Here is a 12,194-nt window from a genome sequence, read left to right as displayed (position 1 = left end):
AAAAGAGAGAAGGTACCAGCATCAGTGGGCATCAGAAAAGGTTTCTTGTTTAAGTTTCTGTTAGGACCTGAATGAAGCCAAGGTGTGGAGATTAAAGGAAGAGTATTCCAGGCATAGAGAATAATCAGTGAAAGCTCCTGGAGTCTAGGGACTTGTATGAGAATATAGTAAGGAGGCCAGCATCACAGAGTGTTTTGGGGAGTGGGAGTTGGGGTAGGGCCTATGGTATAAGAAGACTGAAAAGTTAGTAGGGGGTCAAGTTGTAGGTCAAGATTTGGAATGCCAAACAGAGTTTTATATTTAATTCTAGAGGTGATAAGGAGCCGCTTCAATTGGGGGATGAGTGACATCACTACCAAAGGGTGATGGGACTGGAGTGTTGGAGAGACCTGAGATGGAAAGATTTATCAGTAGGCTATTATAATAATCTAAGAGTAGGACAATGAGGGCCTGTATCAATTCTGATGGAAGTGTCAGATTGGAGGATATATATGAAAGATATTAATTTTTCTTATTATTATTTTATAATTTTAATCTGTTTATTACATTTATAGATGCCACCCTGAATAATGCAGTGTCATTTAACTGAGAATTAATAACTAGCTTTAGCTAGATTATATAGAATATAGGTATACCTGGCTAGATTATGTTAATATGAAATTGAATAGCTTGGGTCATTTTTCTCCTCTCCAATTCCATCTCATTAATATAAATTAGTATTTATACATTTGAATATAGTTGGAATTGGGAAGATTTATAGCCTATGTGCCCATTTACTGCACTACTGTCTAGTTCAGTTCTTTCCATTTTTAACTGTAACAAGTCTTTAAGCATCTTATGCAAAAGATAAAATAGCTGTTCAACATGTTAGTCAGATGATTAGTATTTAGAGATTTAAAACTTAACATTTTTTCTTTCTCTGGGCAGTAGTGTGTGTCTTTTTAAAGGACTCAACTAAAGAAGACTTTCTAAAGTAATTCATGTGAATAAACTATGAAAAGAAATTTGTCTTCAGAAGCAACTTTTTAAGGATTAAAAACAACCCCAAGTAGTTTTGAAAAACTTGGTTCTATCATACCCTCAAAAAGTCACATTCTGCTTTCTGGGACTTTTCTGCTTAATAATAATGCATGGAAGACTGGGTTCAAATGTGACCCCAGACACTCCTTCCCTATGTGACCCAGGGTGAGTCATTTATTTGCCTTGGAATGGATACTTAGTATCTATTCTAAGGCAGAAGTTAAGGATTAAAAAAAAATTAACAGTGTATGAGAGGGGGCAGCAGTGGATACAGCCCCCAGGCCTGGAATAAGGAGGACCTGGGTTCATATCTGAACTCAGAAACTGCTTGGTTGTTTGACCCTCAATTGCCTATCTCTTACTGCTCTTCTGCTTTGAAACTGATACTCAGTATTGATTCTAAGATAGAAGGTAAAGGTTTTTTTTAAATGATACTAAGAAGGTAACAAATTTTTTAAATTAATGCATGAGAAAGATGATGGATCTGACCCTTAAAACTTTTTTCACATCCTACTGTAGAAATTTTAAAACCAGTTTCCTAGAATATAACATTTCTGCTTCCTGGAATAAATAATTTCTGCTTAACCAGGCTCTGTTGTATTTTTTGCCTAAACCACCCAGTTGGCCAAATTCCTTTGGAAGCTGCAGGTTATAATTATTTATTTGAATTGGGAGCTTTAAAATTTTTATTATTATTTATATTATTAAATTTATTTATATTGTAATATTATAATTATTATAATTATTTTTAATTTTACCTTCCATCTTATTGGTTCCAAGGCAGAAGAGTGGTAAGGGCAATTGGAGTCAAGTGGCTTGCCCAGGGTCACACAACTAGGAAGTGTCTAAGATCAGATTTAAACTCAAAATTTCCTGTCTCTAGGCCTTCCTCTCAGTCTACTGTGCTATCTAGCTGCCCAAGGAGCATTGCTTTGAATTAAATAGGATTGTTTTCTGATATTTTGAGAGGCCAATGCTTGCTAGGAATAAATAAATATTAGTTTGCAGTGTTTTGTGGATAGCTGACTTTATGTCCTGGATGTTTGTTTTCCTAGAATTTCCATTTAAAAGCCTGCAATTTATTCTTTAAATCTGAAATTGTTTTAGGTTACAACATTGGTAACCACCAGTAACAAGGGACCCTCAAACAAGAAAAGAGGTCGTTCTAAGAAGGCCCATGTATTGGCAGCATCAGTTGAACAAGCAACTGAGAATTTCTTGGAAAAGGGAGATAAAATTGCCAAGGAGAGTCAGTTTCTCAAGGAGGAACTTGTGGCTGCTGTAGAAGATGTTCGCAAACAAGGTAGGTGCTTTGATAGGTAGGAAAATTAAAAAAATTTTCCGAAAACCTTCACCATGCCTTCTTTTCTAGGCTAGCTAGTTCATTGACTTCATTGAAATTCATTTGCTTGTCTTTAAGAATTTTAAGCTGCAGAGATACTTAAAGGCTAATATCTTTTTTATAGACACTTGAATTCAGTTCTCTTTTGTTTGATATAATAGATATGAACTGGAAATTATGAAATTTATTAAAAACAAATTAAATAGGTCTGGGATTTTACGTGATAGATATTAACATTTATCTTGTAGAACTTTAGTTAGTATTTTGCAGGATTGATAGAAAGGAGCAGCACTTTTAGAGTATAGAAATTATATGAGCACATCTGCAGTTATGTGTTATTTCAGTCATGTAAATGAACACTGACTTAGAGTTTGACATAAAGAGACTTAAATTAACCTTCAAGAGACAAAATTTTACAAAACTGAAATTTTGATCTATACTCCCGTCCAATACTTCTTGATTGACTCTATTGTTATTTTTTTTTTTAGCACCATGTTACTAAATATGGAAAAGGCTACCATAAATTTGGGGAATTAAAACATGTTTTAGAAGCTGGAGTACTGTGATAAGTATCTGATGGCATAATGCTGCACAGATTTTGGGGATAGTCATAGGTTCTGACTTCCTCAGGTGATTAAGGGAAAAATATTTGATTGCCCTAACCCACAGCAAATTGGCATTATCCAAAGAAGTAACCAAAAGGTTAAATTATAGAAAACATTTTTCCATTGTTTTAACCTTCCTCTAGTAAGGGTCCCCTGATCTCCAAAGGTAAAACTTTGTTATTAAAATATAAGGTTTATAAGGCACTTTAAGCTGACTTAATGAATTTGTCTAATAGTCACAGTAACAAAAATACTTTTGAGGATTTGCACATTTCTTTTAGACAATCTCAAAAGCATTGTTTAAATCTTCTGAGCCCTATATGAGTATTAGGAGAACATTTAAAGGATGATAAATGCTGGTTTGACAAAGTGTCATTTACCTAGTCATTCTTGATTCAGGAGGGTTTGCAGGTGTAGGGCCTCTACCAAAGAAGAGACCTGTACTTGGGTCTTAAGTGCCTTCTGAGATCTGGAGTTGAAGACATGATCTATGAGCAATGGGTCTTGGTTACCTGATATTGCTGACACACATGCCCAAATTGGTCTCTTCCCCTATATTTTTTTTTTAAATAAACTTCTACCTTCTGTCTTAGAATCAATACTGTGTGTTGGTTCCAAGGCAGAAGAGTGGTAAGGGCTAGGCCATGGAGGTTAGGTGACTTGCCCAGAGTCACACAGCTAGGACTTGTCTGAGGCTAGATTTGAACCCAGGATCTCCTGTCTCTAGGCCTGGCTCTCAATCTACTGAGCCTCCTCTCTTCTCTTATTTTTGAGAAATGATAATCTGATACTGCTCTCTATTAGAGGACTCTTTGAGTGTGGGAACCCATGGTAGTGCTACTTTGCTATCCTATAACTAGCAAACTCCTCTTTGCTTTTCTCTCTCTCTCTTTTTTTTTTAAACCCTTAACTTCTGTGTATTGGCTCCTAGGTGGAAGATTGGTAAGGGTGGGCAATGGGGGTCAAGTGACTTGCCCAGGGTCACACAGCTGGGAAGTATCTGAGGCCGGACTCGAACCTAGGACCTCCCATCTCTAGGCCTGACTCTCAATCCACTGAGCTACCTAGCTGCCCCCTGCTTTTCTCTTAATTTTTCTGATTTAGGGACACTGGCTAACTAGGGGAAAACCTTTTCTGTTATTGTTTCTTTCTTCTGTTTCTGTTTAAACTTAAGTTTATCTTATCCTTTCAACCTCATGTCCATCTTATTCATGGCCGCTAGTTGCCCCCAGCTTGGAGCCAGGAAGTTCTGTGTTCACATACTGACTCAAATATGAGTCATAGTAGCATGGCCTCTTGAATAAATCACTTTTGTCTGCCTCAATTTTTTCATTTCTAATTTGGTAATAATAATCTACATCCCTTGCTTGTTGTTGTGAAGTTCAAATGAGAAAATATTAGCAAAATGATTTGCAAACCCTAGATCTCTATAGAAATTCTATTACTATCATCATCTCTATCACTACTACCACAGCATTCACTGAAACCCACATTCCCTCAGAAGTTGCTATGGCCCTGGATAACTTCTTTCAAGTTATCTGTCTTGACTGATTCAATTATCATTTCTATAATGATAAATCTCAGATCTACTTCTCTAGTCTCAACATTTCCAGCTGCCTATTGAGCATCTTGAACTCTATATGTTTGTTTTTTATAATGCCTAAATGTACTCATCTCCCATTATAAAGAATTTTTTCTTTTAAAGAAAAAAGAAGAGGGAGGAAAAAATCAGCAAAACTAATCAGGACATTTTTTAAAAAACCCAACCCGATAGTCTTTGCAGTGTTCCACAACTGTAGACTTTCCCTTCTGCAGTGGAATTGGGTGGAAGTATCTCTTCATGTCTCTTCTTTGAGACCAGTTTGTTCTTTGTGATTTTACAACATTAAATTTTTTGTTTTGTGTTGGTTCTTTAATTTTGTTATTGTTTTCTTGTTTCTGCTTCATTTTGCATCAGTTCATAATAAGTCTCTTCCATTTCTCTGAATTTATCATGTTCTTAACTTCTTACAGCACAGTAAGATTCTATTACATTCATGTACCACAATTTGTTTAGTCATTTCTCAGTTGATGGGCAGCTACTTTGTTTCCAATTTCTTTCTCTCATAAAACGTACCACCATGATGAGTATTTTGGTAAATATGGACTTGCTATTTATCAGTTCTCAAAATCAAATTATCCCCTTCATCTACTATGGTTGAAGTTATTATGAATATTGAATACTGGCAGCTAGGGTGGTATATTGGGCTTGGATTTAGGAAGACCTAATTTCAAATTAACCTCATACCCTTAACTAACTGTATGACCCTAGTTAAATCACTTAACTTTTGTTTGCCTCAATTTTCCCAACTTTACAATGGAAATAATAACGGTACCTGTCTTGGGGTATTCTGAGGATCGAATGAGATATTTGTAAAGCATTTAACCTATTGCTAGACACATACATAGTAGGCACTATATATTTTCCCCTTCCCCTTTCCTCTGGTGCTGTGAAGTCTCGAAGAATTTTAACAACTACATTATCAGTAACCACTAGCATGGTCTTATGAGCCATAGGGGTTTTGCTTTGTCATTTACTTATTCAGTTTTTAGACCTTAGTTAATTATTAAATTCACTGTCCATAAGCTATTGACATGTCAGAGAGGACAGTCATATATATAGGAATAACCATTATATATATCTATATCTCTCTCTATATCTATATATATGTGTATATATATGTAGATACACTTTTTTGGAAAATGATTATTTTACATCTTTTACTTTTATATTTATCTGTTCCCCCCCCCCCCCCATACCAATCCTTTCTCTATGAGAGCCAAAGAATTTTTTGAAAGAAAAAAAAAAAGTAGAATTAGAGAAACAAGTTATTTTTAAATATTAGAACACAATTTCTAGTGATCAGGGAAAATTTCCAAGAAACAGAAGGCGTGGTTTATCTCTGAAGATATTCTTCAAACAGACTGAAAAGCTCCATAAGAACAAGGGCTCTATGTTGTCTAAATTTCATATCTCCTTCAGTGCCTCCACATAGGAAACAGATAAGTATTCAATGTTGGTTGAATTAAACAGAAGAATTATCTGTAGTTTGTGAGTAAAGGTGCAGAGGATGAAGAGTCACTTTCATATCATGAGTTAGGTGCAGAGCTACTATCTGCCTAATTCACTAAAAAGCTATTTGGCTGCCAGGCTTAAGGAAGATATGCTCAAAGAAGCATACATTTAGAACTGGAAGCAACTTCAGAGGCCATTTAATCCAGTCCCTTCATTTTATATATGAGGAAACTGAGGCCATGGAATTTAAATGAGTAGTTCAAGGTGAAAAGTGAGGAAAACATCTGGGGTCTCCCCCTCTGAGCTGGGAGAGCTTAGTATGGCCTTTCTGTAGCATTGGGAAAATAACTTGTTAGATATCCTGTCCTATTTGGGTACGTGGGTCAGTGGTGAGACTTTTTGCATAACAGGGATATCTATCACATTTAAAATCATTAAATGAAGGATGGTGTTCAAATTTATTCCTGAAATTATTCTCCCTAGTCCAAGTCCAAATAATTGAAGCGTGAAATATTTGATATTTCTCTCCCCTCTCAAACTCATTTGTATTCAGGTAACTGGATATCTTCTCATTTCTTGGGAGCTTTTATGCTATCCTGGTTAGAGCTTTCATATCATTGACTCACTCAAGGCAAACATTGTTTCCAGTCAATCAGGTTCAAAGTCCAACTCTCAAGACTTAAAAAAAAAAAAACACAACTTACTGTGAGTAATCTGTTCATTTAGTAATGTAATACAGGAATACTTGTTTTAAAATGCCTTATTGCTGTTTTTTCCTGGATAGGTGTGAAGGGAAGAATTTTATTCATAATCTACTTAAAGAATAGACTTCTAATCTATAAGCAGTTTTTGTTTATTAGCAACTATGGTTGAATTCACTAGTTCCAATCAATCTTTTAGTAACTGCTGATGTGTGTTCCAGAAGTGTTCTAAGTGCCTTTAAACTTTATAAGTACAGAAACATCTAGTTGGATCAAATTATAATAATTTCTTTAAGACATCACAAAGTTCTGGGAGATCTTGCTCTTCTGCTAGTTGGCTTTTGATAATGTAAGAGAGAAAAATTTAGGTATTATAGATATAAATTTAAAGTGTGGCCGCCAGGAATCAACAATTTAGGTTGGTTCCGTAATTAAATCAAACCCAAGTCAGCATAGAGTTGAGGAGTTTATTTACAATCAGGAAGGTAAAGTATAGGAATAAAGAGAAAGGGAGAGGCTAGTCCAGGCCAAAGGCCTGGATGGAGAGAGAAGGTTAAAAGGCTGAATAAATGAAGCTGTAAGCCACAAGGCCCAACAGCCAGATAGGCAGAGTTTGGAAGTGGCCTAACTAGGCCAAGGAAGTCAGCCTAACTTACCCTCGTGACAATACAGAGTGTAAGCTGTCTGTGGTCTCAGGAGATCCGTCAGCACCGAGTTCGAGAGGGCAACTGCCTCAACAGGAAGTCAGTAACATACTTAAAGAGATAGTGTCCTTCCTCACTTTCTGTGGGTCCACCTCTAATTCAAATGGACAAATGGCAGTCTCTACATTGATTTGGACTGCCCAAAGGGCAGTCCCCTGTTCTGGATTTGTTACTTATTGTCAGGTGTGGGTAACTAGTCTTCCCTGGCCCCACTAAGGAAGGTGAGGATTACATCATTTCTATGCCTAGGATGGGTAGATTTTTGACTATGAATGGGCTCGAGCTAATTGCATTTACACAGTAAAGAATCTTCAGTACTTTTGGTTATGCAAATCTATTTTAGTGAGATTAAGACTCCAAATCTTGGGAATAGGCTAAATTATTTATGTGGGAATAATTGCCAAAACTTTTCTCTATTGGTAAGTCTGGGACCAGTAATTTTAAGCAATACATGAATGCACTTTAGGGAAAAACGATATATTGACCACATATAGTCAGAAGATGCTCTTGACTCAAAAGGCTTTTTTTCCCCTCTACTAACTGACTTGAGGACCAAGCCAAATCAGAATGAAAAAGATAAGATAATTAGTGGCTTGTCCAGTAGAGTTATAATAGCACAAGACCAATACTACATGTAGTGTAGGCAGCTTGGAAGGTGGAATGTTAAAAAGAAACCATATTCTTGACCAAAATAACTGTTAGTGTTACTTTGTTTACCTTTCAGAGTAGGGTTTGAGGGAAGAAATTCATTGAACAGTTTTGAAGGAGTTGGGCCTGGATATGTAGAATTAGAGTAGGAGCGTTAAAAAAACGGAACAGGTAGGGCAGTGAAGTAGCATAGTGGATAGAGTGCTAGAGTTGGAGTTGGAGGATCTAGGTTCAAATATTTCCTCAGACACTTACTAGCTTTGTGATGGTGGGCAAGTCACTTAACTCTAATTGCCTAGCTCTAACAGACATTGTTGACATTGTATGGGTTAAAAAACAAAAACCAGGCTAATGATCCTGTTTTGATTTCTTGTTTAGTTGTTTGAATTATGATGCCAAAGAGATTGCATTAATAAGATTGATCCCCACCTGAACCTGTGAGATTTATATATTCATGCAATAAAGAAAGAAAAAAAAGAACCATACATTATTTTAAAAGCTTTTGCCCCGCCAACTCAGAAACAACTAGACTAGCACCTATTTATCACTGCAAACTTAAATTTCAGTGCATAAAAAGAGGAATAACATTAAAAACATCTAAAACTTGTTTCCTTAATTAGGTTTCAACATTATAGCATAATCACCTTCTGCATTACACCTAATGAGAAATCAGTTGATTTCTTCAAATTCATGTTTTCTCTTTGAGTTTTCTATCAGCTCATTTCCCCTTTATATGTCCCTTTTAAGAAACCATTTCATCTTTTTGTTTTTGTCATTCTTTTAGTTCATGTGACACTTGTCTAGTTTTTGTGTTACTTATCTACAATTCTCCTTAAACTGCATCTGCCCTTAGATGTTATCTCTTACCAATTTCTGTCCCTTACCTGGAACTCTTTGGTTACCATTTCAAAGTATAGTTTATTTTTTCTTCTTATTCCTCCAAAACTTCTCTCATTCTTTCTTTCTTTCTTTTTTTTTTCTAGTAACTGTATTCAGAATAGGAGAATAGAGAAAGCAAAATATAAATTCCAGAAGAATCATTAACAAGTTGTCAGTTGAAATTTTTATGTTTTAAAGAGTTGTTTCTCTGACTTAAGATTAGAGTAGAGACTGTATTTTCTTTGTTTTAAATTATGCCAAGAATCTCATTCCAAATAACCAGACTGGTATAAGCATATGCTGCTTTTGCAAAACTTCATATTGTGGGGCAGGCAGATTAGAAGTGGGGGAAGAAAAGGGAAATTAGTAAATTCTGATGCTTCTTGTCATCTTGTAATTGCTTTAATTTTAGTTTCCACATCTTAAAACTCACAGATAGTTGTAATTAGTACACTAACTTTCTAAAGTTAAATAAGCTCTGTGTGTGTGTGTGTGTGTAAACGCGCGTGCGTGCATTTAGTGTGACTGAAATTCCCTTGGAAATTTTTGGCAAGTAGAATTTCAAACATGGCACTGTTAACATTAGTTTCCACTGGTTAATTTTCTTTAAAAAGTGATTGTGCATTACAATACATGTTGTGCATATATTTAAATGTGAAATCATTAAAGTAAGTATCTTTCTTTAAAATGTGTCTGGGTAGCAACAGGGCCCCTTTGAATGAATAAGGAAAATGAGAACATGAATATATGTAATATTCTATTTTTATTTTTTCTTCCACATTGCCTGTCAGTTTGAGAGTGAAGTAAAATGTTACTGGTATCTTGGAAGGTTGTGGGGTAGATTGTATGGGCTACTGTTTATTTTCAATATCTATTCCAATCTGTAAGATCCTTCAGAATTTTTTTTTTATTGTTCTGGAGGTTAGAGAGTGAGAGTGAGGGAATGTTTTTTAAAACCAGGAATTCAGTAGTTTAATTGCAAATGTTTCTAAGCATTGTCTTTTCCAGGTGCTGCCTTAGAAAATCTTGATTTTCCATTGAAGTCAAGTTGAATTTATGTATTTCACTGTGAAATCTACATTTGCTATAATACTTTTTCACATATATGTATTTCCTTTTCATCTAAGGATCTATGATTTGCAGGTGACAAAGATCCTTAGGATATTTGGCAAATAAAAAGAGTAAGGTAGAAAAAAGTTGTCTAGAATAAAGCATTTTAGTCAAATGATTATTTACGAGACTCAATATAAGTTAAGAGTATTTTGAAATATATATAAATATATACTGATGTTTTCCATATCTGATAGAACTGATATTCTGGATCTGTGTAGTCTTATAACAAATATAATAAATTTATCTCCCTTTTAAAAATAAGTCAAGAGTTTGAAAATGCATCTTTTTTATGCTAAATTTTATAAAATCAATCTAGAATCCTTTTTTTCTAGCTCATACCTACTGTCTTAGTATCAGTTCTGAGACAGAAGAGTGATATGGGCTAGGCAATGAGGGTTAAGTGACTTACCCAGAGTCACAGAACCAGAAAGTGTTTGAGGCCATACTGGAACCCAGGTCCTTTTCACTCCAGGCCGGGAATTCTAACCACTGTGTTAACTAGCTACCCTTAGAATACTTTCATATGGGGAGCAGCTTGGTAGCTCATTGGATTGAGTGCTAGACCTAGAGATGGGACATCCTACATTCAAATCTGGCCTCATACACTTCTTATCGATTCTAATTTGGAAGGTAAGGGTTTAAAAAAAGGATGAAAAAGAAGTATACTTTCATATGGAGTGGATGTTAACTCTTTTTAAAGTCTTGAATTAAATAAAAATCATTGCCATGAGGCAGTGTATACAGTCAAATAGTACAAAGAGATTGCTAGATTTGAAGTCAGGACTGTTTCACACTTGGCACTGCCACTGATTATTCATGTTGACTTGAGAAATCACTGAACTACACTGGATTTCAGTTTTGTCATTGTCAATCAATGAACAAACACTTACAAAGCACCTACTATGTGGCAGGCAGTATATTCATATAAGTAAATCAATATGTGAGTAAATCAGTGTAAAATGATTCTCTTTGAAACCTTGGTCATATCTTCTTCTGACTTTGTTCATATCCAGTTATGGAAGTATTGTGATGGAATGATTTTTTTTTTTAAGAGCACTTTCATATTGTTTTTATATATACCAGAAGCAACAGTTGCTTTTGGATCACTTGCTAAAAAGTATGTTCTTCACAGTGATCAGGATGTGGTGGGTTTTTTTTTTTTGTTTGTTTGTTTGTTTTTTTTTGTATTTTGAATAATGGAGATTCTTTTGTTCAATTCTGGAATATTTATCTGGAGTGAAAATATCCCATCAAGAATTCTAGAATGAGGATGGTTTTGGCATTGTTGTATTGGCGCTCTATTTTCTTGTCTTCTAGTTTTACCAACTCTTAATCATTTTTCAAAGCACCTGATGTGAGGAAATAGAGAAGAGCTTTATCTATTAATTAAGGAGTTTATTTTGAATAAGCCTTTCTTACTCATTGATGATCTTAGCTTTTATTCATCTTACACATTTTCCCCTTCCTGATGTATATTAGTGTCACACCCTGTCATAAGTCAGTCTTCCAGTTTTGAGTCTTGGATTTGGAATTTCTAATGATGCATCTTAACTGCTTAGCAATCTGCCTGCCAGAGCAAGGTTAGATTTAGTTACAGGGCTTACCTAGGGACTTCCAGAGACTGACCCAAGGCCATTTATTCATCCACTCTCTCACCATGGCAGAGGCAATGTGTCATGGCAGAGGCAATGTGTCCTAGCTACATGACCTCTGAACATGTTGTTTGATCTCTCTTCATGGCATTGTGATCTTGGACACTTCATTTAGTCTCTCAGAGTTATGGGTAGTTTTGGAGGTCCTACCTAATTTGCAAAGAAGACACTCATCTGCAGTGGAAGAGGATAACTTTCTCATTAGGAATGTCCATTGCCAATGAAATCATCAGTCTACTTCCCTGTCACTAACAACTTATGTTTCTGTAGTACTTAAATGTTTGCAAAGCACTTTCCTCATAAACAACTTTGTGAAATAGGTAATGCAAGTGATTCATATTTCACTGATAAGAAAACTGAGATTCAGGGAGGAGAAATGAGTTGCCCATGACCATAAGAGCTGTTAAGTGATGGAGTCTAGGACACCAAGTCAAGTCAGCAAACACATTTATTCACTGGGGACTGTATGTCAGGC

At 35.5% G+C, this 12,194-nt stretch overlaps 1 protein-coding gene across 1 annotated transcript in view; it reads left to right on the top strand.

The window, feature by feature from the left end:
• CTNNA1 (catenin alpha 1) overlaps positions 1-12,194 on the top strand; it is a 170,356-nt gene that overhangs the window by 28,700 nt on the left and 129,462 nt on the right. Inside the window, exon 3 of the mRNA XM_044664563.1 lies at positions 2,128-2,323. Coding sequence (XP_044520498.1) covers positions 2,128-2,323 — 196 coding nt within the window. The remainder of the gene's footprint in view (positions 1-2,127; positions 2,324-12,194) is intronic.

This window comes from Gracilinanus agilis, chromosome 2, assembly GCF_016433145.1.
Source record: "Gracilinanus agilis isolate LMUSP501 chromosome 2, AgileGrace, whole genome shotgun sequence".
Classification (NCBI taxonomy): domain Eukaryota; kingdom Metazoa; phylum Chordata; class Mammalia; order Didelphimorphia; family Didelphidae; genus Gracilinanus; species Gracilinanus agilis.
Note: the sequence above shows the minus strand (reverse complement) of the source record. Positions and strands in the feature narration are given on the sequence as shown.